The sequence below is a fragment of the Tenrec ecaudatus genome, chromosome 2, assembly GCF_050624435.1.
Source record: "Tenrec ecaudatus isolate mTenEca1 chromosome 2, mTenEca1.hap1, whole genome shotgun sequence".
NCBI lineage: Eukaryota > Metazoa > Chordata > Mammalia > Afrosoricida > Tenrecidae > Tenrec > Tenrec ecaudatus.
This window is the reverse complement of record NC_134531.1, coordinates 63,012,338-63,039,294: the sequence shown is the minus strand read 5'-3', so window position 1 is coordinate 63,039,294 and position 26,957 is coordinate 63,012,338. Positions and strand designations below refer to the sequence as shown.

The 26,957-nt window shown below is 37.9% G+C and overlaps 1 protein-coding gene across 3 annotated transcripts in view; it reads right to left on the bottom strand.

Moving 5' to 3' along the window:
- Positions 1–1,092: 1,092 nt before the first annotated feature.
- SREK1 (splicing regulatory glutamic acid and lysine rich protein 1) overlaps positions 1,093–26,957 on the bottom strand; it is a 43,681-nt gene continuing 17,816 nt past the window's right edge. For 2 of the 3 annotated variants that reach the window (XM_075541109.1, XM_075541111.1), the window contains exons 4-12: positions 23,425–23,589; positions 23,102–23,280; positions 21,683–21,813; positions 20,734–20,848; positions 13,938–14,051; positions 13,286–13,630; positions 6,745–6,840; positions 4,496–4,640; positions 1,093–3,134 (exon numbers count right to left, since the gene is read on the bottom strand). In XM_075541109.1, coding sequence (XP_075397224.1) covers positions 2,985–3,134; positions 4,496–4,640; positions 6,745–6,840; positions 13,286–13,630; positions 13,938–14,051; positions 20,734–20,848; positions 21,683–21,813; positions 23,102–23,280; positions 23,425–23,589 — 1,440 coding nt within the window. In that variant the 3' untranslated portion in view covers positions 1,093–2,984. The remainder of the gene's footprint in view (positions 3,135–4,495; positions 4,641–6,744; positions 6,841–13,285; positions 13,631–13,937; positions 14,052–20,733; positions 20,849–21,682; positions 21,814–23,101; positions 23,281–23,424; positions 23,590–26,957) is intronic. The other variant, XM_075541110.1, reaches the window with a different exon arrangement.

Here is a 26,957-nt window from a genome sequence, read left to right as displayed (position 1 = left end):
TTTCCATATTTTCAGAGAATGGATTGAATTACTTCCGAAGAACATACTGTATTACGCTGAAAACAAGGATACCAACAGAATCCAACTACGATAAGTAGCAGCTACAATCTAAAGAACAGTATATAATCTCTGCATAAAAATCATTACAAGTTATCAAGCATAAAAGCTACCTTTACCCTACCTCAAATATTCATAATATACACTTGGGATGCAAAAGTAGTTGCTTGTATTTAAAAAAAAAGAAAATGGGAACAGATTTCAGAAAAAATATCTCTAAACCCTAGAAAGCTTTGCTTCAGTAACCAAAAAACCAAACTTAATTGCCACTCCATTGATTCCAACTCATAATGGCTTTACAAGGCAGATTCGAACAACCTCACTGAGTTTCCAAGGCTGTAAATCTTTATGGAAGCAGACGTCGTTCCTTATCTTTCTTGGGCAGAGGGACTGGTGAGTTTGAACCACCGACCTCTTGGCTAGCAACCATGGTTAACAATTGTGTGACCAGGGCTCCCTTTGCTTCCATAAAGTCATGGAAAAATGTCCAACCTCACCTAATAATTTCTTCCTAGTCCTTTTGTATTTTTATTCCCAACCCTATGTCAGTGTTTTTCAAGATTTGTGCAGTTATCTTAAAGCTGAGTATCTCCACCAAGAATAGAAGCCAATTAAATATTAAATATGTTTCTACCAACATAAGAAACATTTAATAGAGTCCAGAATACAAGAAAACACTTAAAACTTATGATTGTTTGATAGACACACACATGCATTCCATGTCAAAACAATTTCTGCCAACTAAAACAAGAGCGGGGTGAGACGAAGATGTTGGGAAATACATAAACAAATACTTTCCTCTAAAATACTTAGCTTTATTAAAGAAAGTACTAAAAATAACAAAGATTCCAACATTTTCTCTATTCTACGTACATATCATAAATTAAGACAGCTGTTGATGCAAGACACACATTCCTTCACAATCATTTCATATGCACCCAAGCATTCTTGTATCAGAATACACTGTTTACTAGCCAACCGCATGTGGTTGAATGATTAAAATGACCATCTATAATCTATACTTTACACAGTAAAGCATTTCCCAAAATTTTAATGTACAGTGACCAAAAGGGGGGGGGGAAGCACACTGCGCGTGCAATCACGCAAATTCTGAACATATGAAGAGTGATTAAGCAGCTTCATAATCAAACTCAGCTTCATTACAAGAAGGACAATATTCTCGGTCCTCCACCACACACTTAAGTTCCAATTGTATTAACATTAAAGAAAAATCAAGGAGAAAACAAGTAATCAACATATTCCTACCCAGCCTTTTAAACTCTAAAAGTACTATTCCCATGAGGTAAGGCAACTGAGTAATTTGATTGTATTAAGTTCCATTAAAATAATTATACTTGATTTTTTAAATAACACATTAATTAAAAGGTAATGACATTTTTGGAAATGTAACAATAATGAACAGTTCTGAAATAGTGAGTTATTTAAAGTTTTGAGGAAACACTGGCAATGTTACCATTTTACTATTTACACACTTTCTGCAAAAAGTGAGCCTAAGGACGGATGACCTATGTTTTTTAAACTCAAGTAAACATATCCTTAAACATAAGATAAGTAATCGCATCTAAGAGGCAACTTTCAAAATGTCTGTGGGAAAAGGGAATTCAAACATAATGGAATTTTTCCACAAACTTTTGGGAGCCCCCTCATAGACAGTCCTCCCTTTAGATAAAATTTCTGAACATCATTTATGAGAAAATGATTGAGAGGAATTAAGGCCATCCAATGTTGGTAACTACAGGGTTTCCTTTAAGTAAAATAAGAACATGCTTCATTTTCAATGATCACAGTATAAAACTGATGGTCCCAAAACTGCATTTCTCTTTTAAGCTCTAGGCATTCTTGAAAACAAGGCTTCCCTCTCACATAGGTAAGCTGAGTAAGCTCTTGGTGCATATACCACGTGCACACTTCCCTATGGGTGTCAACAGAATACCCATCCATGTGCCATGTGAATAAAGAAGTGACAGCACATAAAAAACTCTAGAAAAACAGTATACCACGTTTAGAAGGCACTAAAGCTTCCGCTTGTGCTCCCATAGCCCACTTTGAAAACCCAGTTCCCTTTTTATGAGGGCGCCTTTGCCACCTACAGCTGACAAGACATGCTGTAGTATTATTCATAAAAGGCTTGGAAATGTAAAGGAAGTTCAAAGGGAAATGCTCACTTTATGGGGAGACCGATTGAAAACACTGAGTACTCATGTTCTGCTATTAGCATTCAACACAATTGCTCTTCCTTTTGCAACAGAACAGCAGCATGCATTGCCAGTTGTTTTCTAATCCACATATTTAAGCAATTTTAGTTTGTAAAACTATTTTAAAGAAAAACCACTGTCCTAAACAGGAAGCAAAAGAAAACACAATAGTGAGAATTTAACACACTCACTGTAAATCCTGTGAAGTGTTACAACTTCTTACATACTTTGCACTTACAAGAATGTGGATATATTTGCACCATTTCAAGCACATCATTAAACTGTATATAACGAAATTTTTTAAAAAGTAAAACATACAAAATTCAGTAACTAGCATGTTTGTTAGCTTTTTCTTGAAAGAGCCTTCAATGCTGACTTCTAGTCTCCATGGAGAGTACAAATTTGGATCTTTGAGAGTCCATTTATTCGCAATCGTTCTTGGCAAACACGAACAAACCACATGACAAGTATGTCAACCACCATGGAAATGCACAGACTTCAGAAGATGAGGAGTTTGGGTAACATCTGTAATTTTCATGATGTCCATGCTTTATTTCCTTACTCAATAACAAGATGGTCACTCAGTCAACTAACAACTGAAAAAGTTGTTAGTTCATAGTTGCATGTTTGATTGGATTTCCTACCAGTCTACATCTTGTTGAGAGAATTAAAGCTGTGGATGTGATTCCAAGGTTGAGTGCAGAATTGGATCTATACTGCTTCTACTTTTGCAGAGGGGCTTTCTTCATTTGGCTGACAATTCCCATTCTGCTGTACTTGATTTTCCTCGGTCCTCGGGGTTTTCTTGTCATCAGTTTCTTTGTCTGCACTTAAGTCTGGTTCCTTATTGTGCTCCTTCTCCTACAACAAATATTAAAATACACATGTAACACTTTCCTCAAGAGTTCCCAGCTAATACTCTTACATATGGCTATTTTTAAAATCCTTTTATTTCTTACAAGTTAATAAAACTGGCTATTTTCTCCATTACCCTTTCATATAAAAATATGCAAATCTATACCAACTTGTCCTTATGCTTCTCATAAAAGATGGACAATTTATAGATATTACAATACTGTAGGGAACAAAAATTCTAAGGAAGTGTTCAATGTTGTAGGCAGACTTGAAAAGGGGGGATTTTACTGAAAAGAGTGAGATGATTCCCAAATACAAACGAGGCGACATGACAGGTATGTGATGTGGAAAAGACATCAGAATTTCTCTTGAAAAGGCTACTGAAGAACAACCTGAATGCTGTCCCACTTTAAAAAACAAACAGGACATGTAGAACCTTACTTGCTTGGAGCATAGTAAATGGGTAGTAAATATCCAACATCAGTTGACGATGAAAAAGATCATTATGAGTCAATAAAACTTTAAGATGATGCTCTGGATCTCACAATTAAAATAATTTACTAACATAAAGATACAAGGGAAAAAGGAGATCTGGTATAGTATACAAGTACTTAAAATTTTTTTTAAAAACCTCTGAAGCACATACATGAGCAGTCTGGGTACAGCAGTAAGTCCGAACTGGTAGGAGTGAAGCAAATAAAAATATGAGAATGTTGCTCAAACTGAAGAATCTAACCAATGTTACTGAGGTGTAGAAATTGTTAAATGAGAACTTGTTGTGCAGTATATTCTTTCAGCAAAAATGAAATATTTAAAAAAAAATTTAAGGAACTTTTTCAAAGTTGGTGTGGTGAATATATTAACTGCTTTAATTACTCTAAGTAAACTTAATTATATATTATATGTTAACGACAATAAGACATTTGTGACCCTTAAGTTTTTACTCTAAAAGATTATCTATGCAAGAAACAATCTTAACTATTAATTCTCATATATTCTCAAGTATAAGCTGACCTAAAAATCAGCCGAGGCACCTAATTTGACCACAAAAACTACACTAAAAATGTGCTGAAAAACTCAGCTTATACTTGAGTATATACGGTATTTAAAAATTCACTACCTCTCAGTCAATGTCGACTCATAGTGAACTGACAGTACAAGGTGCTTCCGTGGGTCTCAGCGTCTGTAACTCTTTACAAGAACCGAGAACCCATATACTGACCCTGCAATGTCCTCAGATGTGGGAAACGCGACTGGGTAATTTGTTAGTGGGGGACTGTGCTCGTGCTCCCCTTGAGAAAAAAAAAAAGAGAACCGTCTGTTCCTCTCAAATTCTTTAAAGCAGTCAATAAATGATGGTGGCTCACTTTAAGTGGTGTATTGGATTTTTCCAACTTCTCCTTTCCATCTTTGTCATTAGAACTCTTTCTCGCAGAGGCTGACCGTTCTCGCTCTCTTCGTTCACTGATGTGTTCCCTCTCTTTTTCTTTCTTCTTATCTTTCTTATTTCTGCTTTAAAAATTTGAAAATATACAATTAATTTCTAAAATATTAAATACCTATTTATATTTTTTCGAAATATTCCTAGCAGAGTATCTTAAACTGGCTTAACCAAGTAACATATCAATGGGTTTTATAAACACACCAACTTAAAATAGCCAATTAAGTAACCCTATCTCCAAATAATTTTTAAAGTTATTCTTACAGAGGCCATCACACACAAAATATAATTAAAATAAAAACCAAATAGTGTTAATAAGCTTTTTCCAGGGGCTTAAGTGGAGAGCAAATGTTTTGAGGATGATGAGGGCAATGAATGTACATGTGCTGTACACAACTGATGTATGTATGGATTGTGATAAGAGTTGGATGTTTTTTTAAAAAGCTTATTTAAATCATTAAATGAATAAGCAGAAAGAAACAAAACAAAGAATCCAAGAGGGTCCCAAATGACTACTAGCACAGTTTGGAACAACAATCAAATAACCTACTGTATCACCTGCTTATTATACAGATTCATGAGCAAAGTTTAAGCAGAACACCAAGTAAGTAAATGTTCCATTAAAAAAAAAAGCCCTTATATTTAAGAAAGGCACCCCTTTCTTATTAAAAGCCAGCCTATAACACAGGATACGGAACTCTTTTCTGATAATTATGAATAATAGAAAAATAAACATAAGATCAGTGGAACAAGTTCCAAGCCTTTTAAGGAACTTTTTTTAAAAACAGTAAACATTTGTTTTTTATTTATGTTTTAATTTTTTTAAAAAACATTTTATTAGGGGCTCATACAGCTCTTATCACAATCCATTCATACATCAATTGTGTAAAGCACATTTGTACATTCATTGCCCTCATCATTCTCAGAACGTTCGCTCTCCACTTAAGCCCCTGGCATCAGCTAATTTTTTTTCCTCTCCCTCCCCGCTTCCCCCTCCCTCATGAACCCTTGATAATTTATAAAGTATTATTTTGTCATATCTTGCCCTTCCAACATCTCTCTTCACCCACTTTTCTATTGTCCGGTCCCCAGGGAGGTGGTTATATGTAGATCCTTGTAATCGGTTCCCCCTTTAAGGAACTTTTTATCCATTCTTTTGCAGTTCAGAAAATACAGACTGTTACAGATTAGATTCTATCTCCCCAAAAGAAGTTCTAATGTCTAGTAAATGTGAAGGGGAATGTAATGAAGTGAAATTACTTGCTAAGCATCTTCTAACCATAGTCTAATTCCCATCAAATGACTGGGTGGGAGCCTGCAAACAAAGGGATACAAGAAGACACTTAACTTGGGGAAGGGTCAGTTTTGTCAGTCTGGATGGTAGAAGTGAACCATTTAGAAGAGACGAAGAATCCCATGGCCTCAAGAAAGAAGAGTAACCAGTATGTGAGATCCTTGCCGGAAATAGCCAAGGCAGCAGAGGCTGCAGCACCGAGACTACAGGACTGAGCAGGAGAGGCCAGACCATGAAACAGAGCATGGGGTTTCCCAGATGGCTTGCTAAGGGGCTAAAGGAGCTTTGTTAGCACTTTTGTTATCATGCAGGGCAGACTGATGCAAGGGGATGAATGGTTAAGGGGAGGAGGAGGAGGAGGAGCCGATAAAAGTTGCACCTGCTAGCATGGCCAAGAAAGGGGCTGCACCCATGTCCTTGATCCTGCTGTAGAGCCTGCTAACTTCCCTAGTAAATCTCTTAATCCTAAGCAGTGTCTGCTGAGCTCTGCGTGAGCACTGCAACAAATCCTGCGGCTGGCAGCGAAGACGAGTGTCATGGGAAGGATGGCTGGTGTCAAAACAAGATAAACAAGGATGGGGAGGTTCTGGCCTCATAGGAATCATCCTTGAGCAGTTATGGTCAGTGAGCAATGTATGTTACCTTTTGTACAGAAAACATAAAAATGAAACTTCAATTCTCATCTTGTTATCTGTACAAAAAGGATGTAGGAAAAAGTACTAGGAGTTACTTTTGATTTGTATAACTTTTTATATCATTTGGATTTCTGAATCATGCTAATGAATCACTTAAAAAATAACATGAACAGAGAAGAGTCTTTTTAATTTACCATAATTATTCGCTACTCCGTTATTTATACATAGCTCATGTTTTCCACCTACCTCCTCGGGGATGGAGACCTAGAAGATTTCCGCTTGACGGTTTTTGAAGCCCTTGGTGATCTGGAGGTGCTCCTGCTCCTCCGCCGCCGCCTGTCCCTACACACCAGAGATATTATCATTCTTCAAGCAAAGCAACTGAGATAAAAGGCAATGCAAATAAATAAAAGCAAAATGTTCCTGATGTCCCCAAGAGAATAGTCTCCTTTACGAGACAAGGAGAACACAGGTCTTTTATGAGCATATTATTTTAGTGTAGCTCAAATTATGAAACGTGTAGCACACTGGCTTATGAAACCACTTTCTAAGACTTCCTATTAGAAAAGCTAAAGGACTTAGTTTTCCTTTATTTGGACAAGAATTGTCTAAGTAGTAAAAACACTAACAAATGCTTAATATTCTCTTACGTTAAAATAAGTACTTTCTCAACAGCAAAAGCTTATTTTTTGCTCATCAAATCCTTTGTTAAAGTATCCTGCTACTTGTTGCCCCACTGTGGATTATAACAAGGTAGCAGGTTGTTGTCAAGAACTGGGAGGTAAGCAACCAACATGAAGAGGAGTGGGGACGTACTCCATCAAGACAATTAGACAGTCCCTCTTAGAAGGGCCTCATGTAACAGAGGATCTAGTGCTTTGAGATTTCCTCCCCTTACTATCAAAGCTCATGTGACATACCTCACTAACCATTGTTATACTTGCATGTTCTTTTGTACATTATTGTTCAGTACATGCCAGTCAAGATAGATGACCACTCATAGACAGTTACAGAAATAAAGATTCCGAGAGTACGATAGCAAGCTTGTGTGTGATTGTGGGTGCTGACAGCATTGATAATTGTATCACCCCACCTGATGGGATTGAACAAGAGAACTGTATGGGAAGGGATCTATTGGAATAAGATATGTCAAAAAAAATATTTAATTACTTGTTGTCCCACTGTAGATTCTAACAATGTAGCAGAATCTTATCTTAAAAAAAAAAAAAACCCGAAAGGTAAGTTAGCTAGGACAATATGAACTTTCTAGACCCAGGCATTCCCTGACAACTTATCATTCTTCTAGGAAGGGATACCACCACCTCAAAAAGCAAAAATAATTTTTAAAAACACACAGCTATATGTTTGGGTTTATTTTTACAAAACAACCCTATCACCTTCATTAACCTTAATACATTTGTTGAATCTATGATTGCATTCTTGGAAACATTTTTCAAATTCATTTGTTTAGTATCTCCCTCTTTTTTCCCTTCACTTCTTCTGTATCGTTAAAATTGCTGTCCTTCCCACACCCCAACCTCGCACTATCATGATCCCAATTCTACCTGACAAGTCTGGACGCTGATACAGATAGGAACCAGAAACAGGGAGTTCAGGGCGGACGATCCCTTCAGGACCAGTGATATGAGTGGTAATACTGGGAACATAGAGGAAGGATGGGTTGGAAAGGGGGTACCGATTACAATGATCTACATGTGACCTCCTCCCTGGGGAATGGACAACAGAAAAGTGGGTGAATGGAGACGTCAGACAGGGCAAGATATGACAAAGTAATAATAATTCATAAATTATCAAGGGTTCATGAGAGAAGGGGGAGCAGGGAGGGAGGGAAAAAAATGAGGAGCTGATATCAGGGGCTTAAATGGAGAGCAAATATTTTGAGAATGATGAGGGCAATGAATGTACAAATAAATGGCTTGACATACAATGGATGTATGTATGGATTGTGATAAGAGTTGTATGAGCCCCTAATAAAATGATTTTTTAAAATTGCTGTTTCATGGAAACAAAAGAAGTCTCACAGAGTGAGGTCAGATGAGTAAGGTAAGTGGGGCAAGAAAGGCATGCTGGGTTTTTTTTGCCAAAAACTGGCATACTGAGATGGCTGTGTGAACAGGTGCATTGTCATGGTAGCAAAACCAATCCGGTCTGCCACAAATCGGGCCTTTTTTTTTTTTTGGTCACACAGTTATGCTATCTTTTCAAAACAGCTAAATAGAGCTGATTAACAGTCTGACAATGGTAGAACAAACTCCAAATGCACTACCAGTCGACCCTTTTGTCCTTTTGGAAAGTTGATGATGTCCAGAAGGAAGTCTGTGATCAATCGACATTTCACCTTTTCTGCAACAAGAAACCTACTCATACACTCGAGCTCTTCTCCTAGTGCTATGCTTGTAGGCTGTGTTCAACACCACAGCAGTTTCTGCTGTATTGTCCTAAACAGGAAACAAAACTTCACAGCCATATGCTATTCTCTGAAATCACAAAAACAAGGTTTGGGCAAAGCTGTTTTGGTGAAAAAAAAACCCGATAGGTAAGTGTGGTGAAAAGGCTGATGGTGCCCAGCTATCAAGAGATATAGCATCTGGGGACTTAAAGGTTTGAAAGTAAACAAGCGGCCATCTAGCCCAGAAGCAACAAAGCCCACATGGAAGCAGCACACCAACATGTGTTATCATGAAGGGCCGAGGGGCCAGGTTTCAACAACAAAGGTGGGGAGGGAGGGGAGATCATATCGTGAATGAGGGAAGCACGTGTTAGGGACCCAATGCCCATCCGTCGACAGCTGGACATCCCTTGCAGAGGGGTAGTGGGGAGGAGATGAGTCACTCAGGGTTCAGTGTAGCAACAATGAAACTCACAACCTTCCTCTAGTTCTTAAACGCTTCCTCCACCAAACTATCATGATCCTAATTCTTCCTTGGAAACCTGGTTAGACCAGAGGATGCACAGTGGTACAGATGGGAACTGGAAACACAGGGAATCCAGGACAGATGAACAACAACAACAAAAAACCCCACTGTGACCAGAGAAACTTCCCACAGAGTGCACTAACTCAGAGCGTGTTGCCTCCTGCTCGGCCCAACGGGAAACATGTATGTTATGAAAGCTCTGGCCAGCAGTGGGTGTTTTCTGGAGTTTTTTGGGTACCCTCATATTAATATTGCTCAATTAATTTAAAACTCTTTAAAACATAAACAGACTCCATAGGTATATTTAAAATAATTAAACATGTCAAAGAAACCGCATTATAAAAGTTTTGCCTTGCAAATATTAGAAAATTAAGTAGGCTCTAAATTACATCATTTGTAACTGCTCAAATTCAAAACAATGAACTTCATTATCATGTAACTAATTCAAAGAATGAGGAATGAGAACATATTTATTAAATGATGAATATATAAAAAAATCTGACATTGAGTCCTCATTAACAGTGGCCAGATGGTTCCAAGTGCCATTTCTTGTTGGTGGTGAGAATTTCAAAACCTTACCACCTCAGGATATTATCCCATGCTAATAAAACAACGTGGCTAAATGTTTAGTCTGTCAAGTACTAAAATAAGTAACGTCCCAATGTGTGGTAGACATTGGCATGATTATCTACCAATAAAACACTTGAGGAAAAAAACACAGAAGAGCTCAAGAACTCTAAATGGACAGTTAGGTAACATTCCACTCAGTCAAAGTCACTCTATAAAAAGCACAATAAAAATCTTCTTAGCATCAGTGCCTTTGTGTGCTTTACACAAGTGATGTATGTGTGGATTGTGATAAGAGTTGTATGAGCCCCAATAAAATGATATTAAAGAGATTAAAATTTTACTCTCACCCTTAGTAGTTAATTAACCGGTCTCTCAAGCTTTTCAACAGGAAAATGGAGGTAATGCATATTACCCATTTACTAAACGAATCAGGGTATGTGAAAAGTAGAAAAATGCTAAAAGTAACTTTAACAAACTCTTCTGAAAGTATAAAACCTAATTGCTAAATATTTATGAATTAATGTTGGTCAGCATTTATTCTATAGACCTACTTGCAAATCTATTTAGAAATGAATGTGGAACATGTGAAACTTTCTTCAAAATCAAATGACTTAGCAGCCTATGATAAAACATTCCAAAATCAGAAAAAATAAATTCAAGTTATTATGCAGCGAGCATACAGGCATATGAGATGCACAACCAACAGAATGTTCAGTAAAGCCCCAGGCAGAAGGCTCAACTTATCTATAAATAAAGTCCGCAGTAAGCTTGATTTTTCAGTTTTGATTCAATGTGAAAAAATCTACAAGGGAGTTTCCAAAAGTTCATGGAAAATGGAATTAAAAATAGAATTTCTCCATTAACTTTTGAAAGCCCTCTTGTATTTATTTTCAGTCTCACTTCAACTTAATTACTGTGAAAATGACCAGCAACTCTTCAGGAGAAAGATAGGCTTTCTGCTCCTGTGAAGAGTTACAGTCTCAGAAACTCCAGAGGCAGTTCTCCTCTGTCCTACTGCGACTGGGTGACTTTGAGTCAGATTCAACTCAATGGCAAATGGGTTTGGTTTTGTGGTGTTTTGTTTTGTTGGGGCGGTGGGTGGTTTTAAATATTGGCTGGAGAATTCTCAATGCTTTTATACTAAAAATTAAATAACAGAACAATTCATTGTCAAGTCATTGTTGATCATATTAAGCCTGAGTTCCCAAGACTATAACTATTTATAGGAGTAGAAAGTCTCATCTATCTGTTTACCTATGGAGCTGGCTGATGGTTTCAAACTGCTGACCTTGCAGTTAAGAGGACACATGTAAGCACTATGCCAGTAGAGCTCCGCCATTAATACTCAGTCTTGAAAACACACGAAAGGAGCTACTCATTACAAGGGGACTTCAAAAGTTGGTGGCAAAATGAAATGACAAGATTATATTCAAAACTTTTTGAAGTCTCCTCAATATTGCCAATAGTAAAGTATAGAGCAGGTGAACCCCCTTCCTTTCAACTTGTTTCCTTTCATTTTAAGTGATGGTCACAGCCTCTGATAAGTATTACATAAAGCTTAATAACTCTGCTAAAACACAGTGGCTGGCACTTAATAAAGCATTTGATAAATTCCTATAATTCTTTTTATTAACTAATCAAAGATAAATGTATACATTTGCTTGACATACAATATATGTATGTAAGGATTGTGAAGAGTTGTGCAAGCCCCCAATAAAATGCTTAAAAAGAATAAGCTACTAAAACTCGAGTTAAGTACTAAAGATAAGTCTTTCATCTCAAAAATTATTTCCTACTAAAAAATCATTCTAAAACATCTTTAGAAATTGTGAAAAAAATTTATAATACTCTTAAAGATATCATTAACATAAATTAACCCATTTATTTATGGTCCTGGTATTATTTAGGGAGATGGATGTGGTTTAAATAATCTCAAGGAAGAGTCCTCATTTTGCAGTTGTTACTATGGCAGCTTGCTACCACCTGGTGGCAGTATGCCTTTTAATAAATTGAGAGAATAATCATAAGAAAATCACAAATCCTTTAAAACTGACAAATTTGTAATCATATATTCAACAAAGCAGATATAAAAATTACTTCGATGACAAAAAGATAAATATGTCAAGTTTTAAAATTATTTCGTGAGTTACAGTTGTCACCCATTAAAAAAGTATGAAGTCACCAAGGTCAGCTCTTGTGTATTTTCATTAAAACACTTGCCTGTGCCATCCCACATGCCTAAATAAAAACAGAAGAACAGTGGAATACTAAGGATTATCAAAAAATTTCAAAACCTTTGTCCAATTTCATCTCTTCTTCATAAATTCCAATACGACGGGCACCAGAGGCCGTCTCTTCCCTAGGAGATGCTGACCCTGCAGCTCGGGGGCCTGTCTGGCACTGCCGCCCTGCAGATTAGCACTTGCACAGAGGGTCTCCTCCAGCTCACCGAAAGACATGCTTTCAGCGGAGGGAGGGGGTGCAAAGGGAGAACCACATGGAACCTCCTCCCTGGGGGACAGACAACAGACAAGTGGGTGAATGATTTATAAATTATCAAGGGTTCGTGAGGGAGGGGGCAGCAGGGAGGGAGGGGGGAAAATGAGGACCTGATGCCAGGGGCTTAAGTGGAGAGCACATGTTTTGAGCATGATGAGGGCAATGAATGTACAAATGTGCTTTACACAATTAATATATGTATGGCTTGTGATAAGAGTTGTATGAGCCCCTAATAAAACGATTAAAAAAATACATGCCTTCCATCTGACCTGGACAATTAAAACTTTGTTAGTAGATCTACCCCGCCCACCCCACCCCACCCCACCACCTTATGATGCAGGCTGGACCTGACCTGATTTCCAAATCCCCTGTATTTTTGGTTTGTACTGTATTGTTTTTGTTTGTTCATATTAGAGTGTATCACATAGGTATTATGTCAATGGAAGTCACCCTCTTGAAGCTGTTACATGCTTTTCCATTTTTCATTAGATGAAAGCCAGGACTGATGAACCTGTAAGGACAGCAAGTAGAACAAGGGGTCTGAGGGGGAGAGGGGGTCAGTGAAGGGGTCGAGGGTAAAAGGACAATGTCAAAGAGAGCATGTAGAAAGAGAGTGTTTGGAAACTACCCGTGGTAGCAATTGGACAATCTACTTGAGGTGATTGAAATATGATATGTGTATTAAATCCCAACAGTAATTTTAAAAAAGAATCGAAAAGAAAATGTGTGCTTTCCTTTGCCATCAGTAAAAGCAAGCCCAACTACGTTAAACAGTAGCCAACCTGCTGGAACTTCGCGATCTTCTGGATGCATTGGAACTTCTGGGTGGTGTTCTGGATTGTTTCTCCTTCTTTTTTTTCTCATCTGTCTCTTTGGACTTGTCCTTTTCCCGGTCCTTGTCTTTGTCCGGTTCTTTCTCTTTCTCTTTCTCTCGCTCCTTTTCATGTTCTTTATCCCGCTCTCGCTCCCGGTCCTTCTCCCGGTCTTTCTCTTTGTTTCTGCCCCGGTCCTTCTCTTTGTCCCGTTCCTTTTCCCTCTCCCTCTCTTTTTCCCTCTCCTTTTCTCTATCTTTTTCTTTCACTCTTTCCTTTTCCTTCATCTTTTCTCGAGTGTCTTTTCTCTTGTCCCTTTAAAAACAAACAAAAATAAAATAAATTCACACCAAAAATTATACTACCTCGCCAAATCCTCAAAAAAGATTCTTCTCTCTTTCCAGTACAAAGCAATTTGCAAGGCTACACATTTCATAGGCATGTTTCTACATCACTCGTGTGCATGAAGCTATTAAATGGCTGATTCATATCGGCAATCAATACTAATTCTAGATTACCAAAACAAAGAGAAAGCTTTATTTCTCTCCTTAGAATACTAAACAATAGATTTTTAACATAAAGCCAACAAAGAGTTATTTATTCTTAATTCCCTCCACCTCACCGTGAGCGACTCCTCGACTTCCGCCTTTCCCTTGACTTAGAGCGTTTTTTATGTGGGCTCTTAGATCTACGCCTATCTTTCTGTCTTGAGCGTGACCGATTGTGGGATCTACTCCTAAAGGAAGACAAGTTGTTAGAATATAAAAATTTATTATTAGAACTAAAACAAAGATGTCTTTCTAATATAAATTTTAAAACACAACTCAATAGCATGTATCAATATTTAAAACCTCTCTATTATATGACACTTCAGTTAGGTTATATTAAATAAAACTTACTTACGGAACACCTTACCAGATATTTCATCGATCAGAACACAAAAATTGAAAAAAATAATTTATTTTATGTTAGACTTAGTATTTCCAGAAGTGATTTTCTTTTGCTAGTATAAGAAAGCTCAGGTTCGTATAAATCTCTACACAGTGCATGTTTTCTTATCATAAAACTGTCTCTCACTCAAAAGAAGAGAACCTGACTTGCATACCAATATGATTGCTTTTGATCATGACTCGTCATGACAGGGATTGTGGTGATATGGGGGCTAGGGCTGAGTGCTATCCGTCGTAACAAATACATTAAGAGAATGCATAGTAACTAATGCTGGCACTTGCGTGACAGGAAGATAAAAATTACTACCTGTGAGTAAAAGCGCCAAACAAAAACCCAAATGCTGGGTTTGCAAAGCCTTGGTTTTAGAAGTATGAACATAGCTATTAAAGGAAACTTTCACTCTACTGGAACTTTTGAGAAAAAAATTAATTTTTACCATAAATTTGAAGTTCTCTCACCCTTAAAATTCATTAGCCCTCTCTTCTTTTGACACTGCAGTGCTTTATAAAGTACTTTTTTTTCATGAGGTTTCCTAGAAACTATTACCATTTCAATGAAAGACTATACACATTAGACATATGGGCTTTGGGGTAGGACACACACTGAGCTATGTGAAATTAGACTAGTTGGTTACCTCTCAAAGTCTATGGTCTTCAACTATAAAGGGGAGTAAAAACTCAATCTATGTCCTCTAGGGCTGTTATTAAGATTAAATTTGATGTAAAAAAAAATTGCCTACCAGTCTGACACACAGTAAATGTCCCAAACTCTCAATACTATAGTTATTATTAACCAATTATTCTAAGTGTAAATTTCTAAGTGTTTTTCACCAAGAAAGTCAAAAAAATTCCAAAAATGTGCTTGCAATATGATCATTTCCCATTTTACTTATAATTTAAATTAAAGTTTACAGTAAAATCCTTTTGAGAATTAAGTTTTTACACATTTAAGTTAAAACTCAAACACATGTAAAAGAACACATAAAAGTAGAGGTCTATACTTGAGATATAGGGTAATCATAAAACTCTACAATCTGTTGATAAAATATTGTTTCTGAAACACAATTTTCGGTTACCCAAGAAGTGTTTTCCAAGCACTCATTTTCAGCTAAACTGTTCACCTCAGTTATTATCTGGCCTTAAAGATCTGTTTTAGTACCATATTTGTAATACAAGAAGATAATTCATGTTGTGTTGAAATCTTTATTTCTAGTAACCTAAGAGACACATGCAGGACAAAGAGGAAAGTTGTCTGCTCCCATCTACCATCTTGGAAACCTCATAAAGGACCGCTGGGTCAGAACCAAAGCAACAGCAATGGCTTGGACTAAAGGACACAGGAGGGTCATGCAGTAAGAATGAAGAAACACTGCTAAACTTAGAACATGTTAAATCCACTTACAGACATGCACATAAGGATAGTATTCTAAAGTGTCTTTGATCCTATGTACTTTACAAAGTCATAATATTTCTGATTAGCCGTCTTAAAAAACACAAATGAAGTTTTTCTTTTCTTTTCTATTATTTTCTTAGGGGCTCGTACAATTCTTATCACTATCCATACATACATCCATCGTGTCAAGCGCATATGTACATTTGTTGCCATCATCATTCTCAAAACATTTGCCGTCCACTTGAGCCCTTAATATCAGCTGCTCATTTCCCCCCAGTTTTTATTTTAAGCCAGTGAATTCTGAGCTTAAACAGAGACTCATTTTAAAAATGCAAGGCATAATAATAATATTGTTATTATTATTAATGAAGAAGTCGATTCCTGATCATTTGGTCTCCCACTTGACTTACCCTGAGGGTCCTCAGAGTTTTAAAGGTAATTTTTCTATTTAATATTGACACTAAGTCTTCTCATTCATGTTTTTTCTCACTTGTTAGTAGCCCTCAAGTTTTCTGATTAAAAATGCTGTAAGCAGAACTACAAGTCAAGAAGAAAACTTACCCAACTAAAGATAAAGCTAACTTATCAGAAGTTGTTCTTTTTGTATAATTTGTAAAATTACATTTTAAAATTAAACTGTAAATAAAAGCCAAACTTACCAATATGTTGAATCAAACTTCATTTGTAAACCAGCTGTTTTCCATTAAAACATTGTAAAAGATCTTATAGTTCTTATACTGGTCTGTAAATGCTACTTAACTTAAAAATGCAACGATTACAGTACTACCCATCTTTTCTAACACTGTCTATGAAGAAACACACAACACACACACACAGACACACATCAAAATTTAGCTGGACATGGGACAAATACAGCGTCCTTCCAACCCTAGCCAAGGCCACAGAGACAAGAAATCTGTTCTCTCCTCTTACCACAGAAGGGGAGGGACAGGGGAAGGAGATAAGGGGTGGGTGAGTGCAGAAGCTTCGGAGGATGCTGAAAAGGATCAGCCTTCAAAAACAAAACTTCCTGGCAATTCATCCATGTCTGCTAAGGCATGCTCCAGAGTCAAACTTGAGGGGAACGACTCCCATGAGCAGGAAAGGAAAAGTAAAAACCTAAAACCTGCCGCCTTCACTGCTAAGGTCTCCTTCAGATGGTTCCAAGCCAACATTCTTTAAGGCAGCATGATTTTAGCTAAGAAAGTATTTCCCCTTTAAAAATAATTTGTCCTTTCTGAATTTGTTCATAGACCTAAAGTTTCTATAACTTATAGACTTTATACCCTTCCTTTCCATTTTACAAGACCCAGTAGCACATAGAAAGTAATTCCTCTTGCTATTTAATTACACAGATCTACTTGAATGCTTGCCTACAAATAAAAAACAAGCTTCAAATTTGACTAAAATTCAAATTTGGCTTTAAAGAAGCTCCCATGCAAATGCTTAAATTAAGGAAAACCTTAAAGTAGATAGCTAAATCTCATTTGCTATTAATTTAGAAAAACAAAAAAACAATAGACTCCACATAACTTATCGAGACAGCAATAATATTATGGTCTTGGTTTTCCCAGCCTTGGAAAGGAATCAACTGGATGGCAGTGAATGAGTTTTGGTATATTAGATCTGAATCACAGATCACGTACTCAACACAAAATGAGGTTCAAATGCAAGGGAGTGAATCACTTCAGCAATTAAACGAGTAGGGAGCATTTATCCTTCATGTGCATTGCTAGCATGAAAGGGGAAGTGCAGAAGAAAAGAGAAAAAAAAATGATTAGGGCAAAGACTGTACAGATGTGCTTTATACAATTGATGTAAGTATATGTATGAACTGTGAAAAGAATTGTATCAGCCCCAATAAATTGTTAAAATAAAACAAAAATTTAAAAATAAAAAAATAAAGGGGAAGTGTTAGAAGCGCCACGGCTGGCCTGCAAAAGTGAGTGAGTTACTAAATGTGGCTCTTCTAGCCAATTCCTGTAGCTCCTACCAATCTTGCCATGAATGGGTCTGGTTAAGTAGGTGGGGAAGACCCTGACAGGATTCACCTGTGAGTAACAGTTAGTGTGGGAGTACCCAAAAAGAAATTACACTCATTTGTTTTGTTTTTTATGTCAGGGGGATAATGAATTTGGATTTCATTCCACCGGGTCAGACTGTTAATCAATGTTAATCAACTTTCTATTTAGAGAGTCTGAAAAGAATGCATAACAGTGTGTGACAAAAAAGGCTTGATGTGTGGCAGGCAGGGGACTAGATTTGCTACAACGCACCTGCTAACCCAACCATCTCAGTGCACCAGTTTTTGTCAAAAACAGCATACCTCTCTTACTCTACTCATCTTACTCACTTGACCTTGCTCCATGAGACTTCATTCCGCAAATTGAGAGGGACATGAAAGGACAGTGATTTGACAACTTATAAGTGAAGAAAAAAACAAGGTAGGTGCTGTCAAGTTATCTGAGCAGATGAGTTTTAAAAATGTTTCCAAGATTAAATCACAGATTTCACCAATGTAAGGGAGAGTAGTTTGAAGGTGTTAAGGTTGTTTGGTAAAAGAAAATTAAATACAATGTTTTGAAAAAAATTGTGTCGGGGGGGGTGTACCTCCTCATATTCTGCCATCCTACAGGGTACAGGATGAGCCCTCTGAGAAGCCCAAGGGAAGCTCTCACGACCAGCAAGTCAGAAGAGGAGTGCATGCTATGGACCCAGAAAATCCCTGTGCAGTGAACCTCCTAGATCCAAATGACAGTTCGACATCAGAAAAGCAACAGCAAACCAGGAGACAGACCAAGAAACACAAGCAGGAAAGCAAGACAGGCTGAGTGCTTCTGGGCAAGAAGCTGGTTTGTGGAGTGAGGTGCCTTTGGGGACTTATTTGGAGGAGCTGTGCTTGCTGACCCACAGGAGTGGAGCTGAGTGCCTTCAGGCTGACGCTTATTGAAGTGGGTTATCTCTAGGATTTGAGCTGAATGCCTTTGAGTTGAGGCTTACAGGTATACCCTCTCTGGGCACTTATCAGCTGTCCTGAAAGAACTTTGTAACATGTCCTGACTAAGCAACTGTATCCTGAATAGTTCTTGCCTGTGTTTCAACCTGTTAACTTCCTTAATAAGACTGTTAAACATGAATATTGTCTCTGAATTCTGTGTGGCCACTGTAAGGACTTGCAGAACCTTGATATAAAAGTAGAGAATGCTGTTTATGACACATTGTTTTTACTCCAAGAAGTGGTAGCTACCGTGCTCAATTTTCGATTTCCTAGATCTTCACCTTCACACCTCTTGTCAGACCCTGGAGACAGGTCTGGTCCAGTACTCCTGCTGCTTCTCTACCACTTCCTTCATGCATCTGCTGCAACCCTAACTAACTGGACTCCTTTTACACAAAACAACCTGCTTCACTGGTCCTAAAAATGTCTTACTACAAGATCTTTGAGGAAGGTGGTAAAACCACATTCCCAGAGTTTTTGTAAATCAAGACCACAAAGAAATCATCCTTCAATAACTAACTGTTGTCAGGTGCCATCGAGTCGGCTCCAACTCTCAGTCACCCTGCCTGCTCCTGTACCATGCTCACGTTTGTTCCTATGCCTGAAGCCCACTGATGGAGCCACTGCTGTCAAGTCATCTAAGGGCCTTCCTTCTTTTACACCCCCTTCCATTTTACCAAACAGGATGTGCTTCTCCAGGGACTGGTCTCTCATGACAGGATGTCCAAAGTATGTAAGACCAAGTCTTGCCATTATGCCTCTAAGGAACACTCTGGCCTTCCTTCTACCAATACCGATCATATCGTATAGTACCAAGAGTTAAACTAAAAACAAATTTCCCCCTCCCAGTCCGGGCACCCCTCCAAATGGAATAGAAAGGACGTGCTGGTGCAGCCCCACAGATGTCAGACTTGCTTCTTTCCTCCTCGGTTTCAAAGCCCTCGCCCACCTCTAACACTTCCACACGCACACGTAGAAGCACACACATATGCTTCTGTTCTACTTCTCTAGATGATGAGTATGAAAATGTATACACATGACACGCAACTGAGATTCACGATCCCTATTTTTAGGTGGCACAGTGGTTCGGCACTTGCCCATGAAAGGTAGACAGTTTGAACCCAAGTCACTTCGCAGGAAAGATGGCAGTCTACTTCTAGAGAGATGTATAGTCTTGGAAACCCTACAGGACAGTTCGACATTGTCATATAAGGTTACCATGAGACTACACAACAGCAGATTGTGTACACGTTGTTTACATTCCCTAACTACACCCTTGAAAGACGGCAAACATCCGTCCCTTTACACCAAATTCTGAAGAGGTTTCCAAATTATAATGGTACTTCGAGTTGACATGTGAGAAACTTTCAGGGTCAAACACACAGCAAGGACAGGTAGAAGAATATTAAAATGAGAGACCTATGCTCAAAAATAAGATAAAAAAACATAACATTGGACTTAAGGTACACATACATTCTCCTGGGCTTTAGATCCAAAAGTGGGCAAAGAGGCTTATTCCTGTAAGCTTATCAAAGGCTTAAGTGCACTTTTGACATTTAGTACTGCAGACAGGTAATTAATTGCTTGAAAACAATAGCTGGGCGGGGCGCCCAGCCCTAGACTGAGCTCTAATGAGGTGGGCGGGGCACCCAGCCCTAGACTGAGCTCTAATGAGGTGGGGGAGGGGGAGCGATAGGACCGAAAACTTGTAACTTCAGTACTGCTACTAAATATGTCCCGTTTTCCCAATAATAGCAAAACCTATTTCTGTTAATTCTATGTAAAGATTAGTTTATCCTAAAAAAATAAAATTCAGGAACACAGTCTCCTTAAATAGAACTTCCACAACTGAAAATTACATAGAATACTAAAAAACTGTAAATATTCCCCTAAACAAAATGCCATTATTAACCACAGTACTATGACAATATTTTTTTAAAAACAACCAAGAGTATTTAATGATCACATTTCCAAGTAAATCCTGCTAAAATTTTTATTTTCATTTTTTACAAAAACTCAAAATTTCAACTATTTAAAATACAAAATGGAAAACTTACATGTTATTAGACAGTCTCACCTGTGTTTAGACTGTGATCTCTTCCTCCTAGAATGGGATTTTGAACTAGACCGGGATTTTGAACGAGTGTGCGAACGAGATCGACCGCCTTTTCTTTCACTGCTCTTTCCAGACTCTGGGAGGAAAAAACCACTTTGCAGTGTAAGCTCAGAACAATTAAAGATCCCAGTTAATAATCAGGCACAAGTGGAATGTACCACATATAGTGCAAAGGGCCTACTCTCTGTACATCCTCCTCCTGTGCAATTATCCTTCAGAAACATCCAAGAAAGTGATTGCATAAACTCGTTGAGTGCAGCCATCCTGCAGCAGTACATATAAACCACATGATTATAAACAGCTGTTCGTAATATTTTTGTTGCTGCCATAATGTACCATTATATAACATGTTTGAAATTCCTACGACACTGATCTTTAGTACCTTCCCATGCATTTTGCTGGAGTTGACTAATGTAAAAATTTGCTCACATGTAAACCACTTTTAGACACTCTTACACTGAATTTTTTAATTATTTTGATTAGAACTGGTATTCCCTTATCGTGGGCCCACAGGGTATCTGTATTCCCTGCCCGTCCCCCCCCCCCCCAAATAAATCAAGGGCTCTGTTTTCTATTTTTAAAATTACACTTTTGTATTTCAAATGTACTTACTTTTAACTTCAGAATAACAAATATATTTCTCTTCAAACAAATTAGTTTTGAGCACTAATCTTGCTATTGAAATATAAAGGGCTGATCACTTCAGGCTAAAGAACCTTAATCCAGTATCATGGGCAGAGAATGTTAGGGCTAAGTAGTTCTTTGACATGAATAAGTCACTTACTCTGTCTTGAGTTTCAGTCTTCTTTGTAAAATGATGGGCCCAAAAAGATAATTTCTAAAATTCCTTCCAGTTCTAAGTTTCTATAATCTTTAACCTATGTCCTATGTAACAACACCATAGTCTTACCTGGTTCAATAGCTGCTGAAATAAATGATTGGGCCTCTCGCACGCGCTTCATAACTTCTTCTAACTCCTTAGCTGCAGCCTGAGGTGTCATCTCAGGGGGTTTTACTATTGCATTGTTGGAGTGATTTATTCTAAATTAAAAACATTAGCGATAACAAATACACACATTTTACAAAAAAGAAACAAATATTTACATTATATGTATAAATATGAAGCTATTTTTGAAGACCAGCCCCAAATAACTCTAAAATCATAATTAAGCACCTATTTCCCACTACCCATAATCTCTAACAAAACCAAAAGTAAAGAGATAAAGAAAAAGTGATTTTGCTAACAAGCAAATGCTTTCCCACATATGGTAATGTAATGGGTTACACGGAGGGCTGTTAAGGGCAAGGACAACAGTTCAAAACTACCAGCTGTGTCACTAGAAAAAAAGGCTTTCTGCTCCCCTAAAAATTTGCAGCCTCAGAAACCAAAAGAGGTAATACTACAGGATCGCTATGAGACAGAACTGACTTGATGACAGTGAAAACAATAATAAATTAAAATCTTGACACCAATATTAAAATGAGTCATTGCTAGTCCTAGATTATAAAATTTTGTTGATAGTACCTGCACTTAGATGAGAGGAAGCTTCGGATTATGTACACCATTTTACTCAACCCTGGATCACGGCAGAGCCAGACACAAATTCAAATGAAGAAGGAAGCTGAGAAAACTTTCCTCATACATACTATGCCAAGAGCAGCTTCTCTGATGCACATAAATAAGTTCTGAGATAACCGTTTAGTCCCTCCCGCACTGGGAAGCATCCACAATGAACAGTATTTATCCTTTAACACCAGAATCCTGATCACATCCTCTAAGGAAGTTTATCTACATTTGAAATTCAGACAGAACTACATTTGTCTCAATAATCTAAGTGAAATGGATTTCTGGTGTTGAGTACCTGGAAGGCTGCATATATTTTTCATTTGGAAAACAAAAATGTGAAAGAACCTGAAAACTCATGTGTGATCTTAAATATGTCTATTTGGTTATAATTTTCATCCTGGGGTTGTGAATTTACCAGAGTTCTAATGATTCTATTCAACCCACATGTAAAATGGTCTAACTAGCTAAGAGTCACAATACAAAGCCAACCTGATTTGTTATAACTTATGATAAGGTATATCCAACTGTTATGTAGGGTATAAAATATTAACATCAAATTAGACCTTATAGAAGTAAAAATAAGTTGTCTTCCAATACAACTTTAAGACGTGTAAGGGTAAAATACAACAAGCATCTCATGCACTGAATGTGTAATTAACAGTCTTCCTTTCCACATATTGACAATTACTATTCTTTTTTTTTAAAGCCTCAAATATATCAAAATTACTTCAAATATTTCCAAAAGATTGTGAGGTTTCTTACTTCAGTGGCCTGTCTCCAAACATAACTCCATTAAAAGCAAGGGCCCTCGGTACAGAATTCTGGTCTGCAAACTCCACAAAAGCAAACCGAGTTGGCTGAGTCTCATCACCTGCCATCCGTACAAACTTCACTTCTCCAACTTGTTTAAAAAACTCAAGTAGTTGATCAGCTGTTGTTGTCTGAGGAAATAAAGTGACCCTTTAATGAGTTACATTCTTTTTTTTAAAAAATCAGGTAAAAGACACCTCCGTTACCGTAAGCTTTCTAAGGGGTGGGGGTGGGAGTATGACTACCACCACTCAGCTTCTTTTTAAATTAGTTACCTGAGAATTCAAATTTCCAACATAGACTGTTCTCCTAATTTCATCAATTTTGGAAGGATCCACATTTCCCATGAGTGGTGGCTGCGGTATCTCTCCAAGTGTTGCAATGTTGGGATCCAGCGCTGCTGCTGGTATAGCTCCCAAACTGCTAAGTGAAACGCCAAGCTGTGTTTAAGGGAAAAGAAAAACATGTGTTTTTTATTAATACAAAAAAGTAGCATTCTTTAATCTTGAAGAGAACTGACTAACATGAAAATATAAATGGAAGGAGTGCAGGAATTCTTAACTTTAAGACACACGTACTTCTAATTATTACCAGAGTAAAGTCACATCAAAAGTCGACGATTTCTTTTTCTGGCATTTATCATGAAGCTGAAGTTAAGCTGAGGGTGCCCTCTGTGGCCATTTCCAAATGACAGACCAAGGGCTCCCAGGACAACGGTCCAGTTGCAAAAGCTGCAGGGCAATGGTGGGGTGATATGTAGTTACTGGCTGGCAGGAAGAAGCTGGGGAGGAGGAAAGAGGAAGAGCCTGCACAGAGAGGAATACCAGGGTCCCCACCCTTAGTAGGTGCCAGGAAAGAGTAGGCAACCACCTGACCATCACCATCACCCAACCGTGAAGATGGGGGCAGAACTAACAAAGAGATCTCTCAAAGGAACCTATCAACATGTTCATTTCCACTCAGGATTCCAGGAAAAGGTGAGCTTTGTCTATTTGTTAAGTGTTATAAAACTACTAAGATTTAATTCCTCTTGAGTGATGATACTTCACAAGGTGAAAACACAAGTGCATGAAATCAAATTTCACTTGTCAGCACAGTCAGTATGATCTTTTAAAAACATGTCAAATCTTGTTGTTTAACCCTGATTGAAATCCATTGATAACTTCTAATTAACGTTAAAATAAAATTTAAACTCCTTTCCAAGACCTGAAAACCCCATAAAACTAGTGTCCTATCTAGTCGTCCCTGTGTCAATTAAACTTATTGGTCATGCTGTTCTTTGAACACATCTTGGGGTCTTGCTATTTGGTATTTCTTCTGTTTAGAAAGCTCCTGTTCTAGCTTCTGCCCAATGAATCTGTTAAGCGTCAGATAAATCACCTCCAAGATGTTATATCTGATTTATCCTCCATCATATAATTTACTCTCAAGATCACTTATCTGCATTATATTCATCATCTTCTGTGGTACCTGACTAAAATTTATTGCTAACACCACTTCAACATATCACAAAGCGGTGGAAATACTTTAGTACACCTTTTTCCTCACCTGGTCTTTTATGGTGTAAAGCACTCAAGATGATTGAGCCACACCTGAATTTTTTCAGAACTGCACAAGTAAATTTATCACATTCATTTCAGCTAAATCACAAATGTAATTCTTAGTGCTTATTAGCTTTGTCTGAATTTAAAGCATTAAGCAGTTCTTTCCATGTATCAATCTATTTGACCTGTAAACTTCTCTATAAACCATTTATTTATAGATTTGAAAAGAATTTGTCCCTATCATTTAGTCCAAATCCCCTGGCTTTTCAAATGTTAAAGGTAACTCAGTTTTCTTTCAGGAGCCTTTCCCATTTCTCTTCATTACATCATTCCTCTACACCTGTGCTGTCCACAATGGTGGCCTATAGTCACAAATGGCAATTGAATTTAAACAAAACTTAAAATTCAGCAACTCAACTATGCTAGCCATATTTCAAGTACTCAGTAGCTACTATAGTATAAAAAGAATTAAGAGAATACAGATTTAAACATTTTTATCATCAATAAAAGCACTGTTTAAAAAATAAATAAACAAACACTGTTTGAGCTCTGGTCCAAGGAACTGTATTTAGTCTCCCTTTTGGTCTTTGACAGTTAAGACTATCGATTCTAAGCATCGGACTCTTCTGCATGTCAAAAAAAAAAACAACAAAAAAACACCCCTGGCCATCCTTTAAAACATACACAAACAATGATAAACAATCTGGAGGAGAAAACAACAGGACCAAAGGTTCCGGGGGGATATGGGAGAAGGGGGGGGGCGGAAATGAAGTGGAGTTAACCAACCCACGGACTAGGGAACAAAACCAGTGGCAAGGAGGGTGTAAGAGGACTGGCAGGGCTCGATCAAGGGCAATGTAACACAGATGAGTTACTGAAACCCAAATGAAGGCTGAGCATGATAGAGGGACGAGGAAAGTAAAAGGAAATAGAGAAGAGAACTAGGAGGCAAAAGACATTTATAGAGGTCTAAATACAGGCATGTGCTTATGTAAATTTAGTATTAAAATAGCAGATGGGCATTGGCCTTAAGTACTCTCTTAACACAAGAACACTTTGTTCTAACAATTGGGCATTCTGTGAGGCTCACCTTAAGGACACAATCACTGAAGACAAATGGGTGCATAAGCAAGTGTGGTGAAGAAAACTGATGGTGCCTAGCTATCAAAAGTTATGTCTGGGGTATTAAAGGCTTGAAGGTAAGCATGCGGCCATCCAGCTCAGAAGCAACAAAGCCCATGTGGAAGAAGCACACCAGCCTGTGTGATCACGATGTGTCAAAGAGATCAGGTATCAGGCATCGCATTGAAGAACAAAAAATCAAATCATTGTGAATGAGGGGGAGTGCAGATTGGGGACCCAAAGTCCATCTACAGGGCACTGGACATCCCTTTAAAGAAGGGTCGCAGGGAGGAGATTAGCCAGTCAGGATGCAGTGTAACAACACTGAAACATACAACTTTCCTCCAGTTCTTAAATGCCCCACCCACCATCACCACGCTCATGATCCCAATTCTACCTTATAAATCCGGCTAGACCAGAGGATGTACACTGGTACAGATAGGAACTGGAAACACAGGGAATCGAGGACAGATGATCCCCTCAGGACCAGTGCTGGGAGTGGCGAAACCAGAAGAGTGGAAAGAAGGTGGGGTAGAAAGGGGGAACCAATTACAAGGATCTACATATAACCTCCTCCCTGGGGGTCAAACAACAGAAAAGTGGATGAAGGGAAATGTTGGACAGTGTAAGATATGACAAAATAATAATAATAATTATAAATTATTAAGAGTTCATGAGGGAGGGGGATTGGGAGGGAGGGGAACAAATGAGGAGCTGCTATCAAGGAATCAAGTAAAAAGCAAATGTTTTGAGAATGATGGCAACAAATGTACAAATGTGCATGACACAATGGATGAGCCCCCTAATAAAATGATTTTAAAAAACGAAACACACACATACACACACTGCCATGAAGTTGATTCCAACTCAGAGTATATTTGCACATCTTTACTGGAGCAAATAGCCTCATTTTTCACCCACAAAACAGATTGTGAATTTGAACCTCCTAGGCTATGTTAGCAGCCCAGAGCTTACCTGGCAGGTACCTTTTAAATAGAAGCCTACCTAAAAAAAGTACACCCTTTCCATATATGGAAAAGTATAATTGTAGGCAGAAGCAAGAAATCCCAAAGTCCCAAGGCAGGAAATCCATAGCATATCCAAGGAACAACAAAGGGCAATATGGATCAAATACAGTAAGT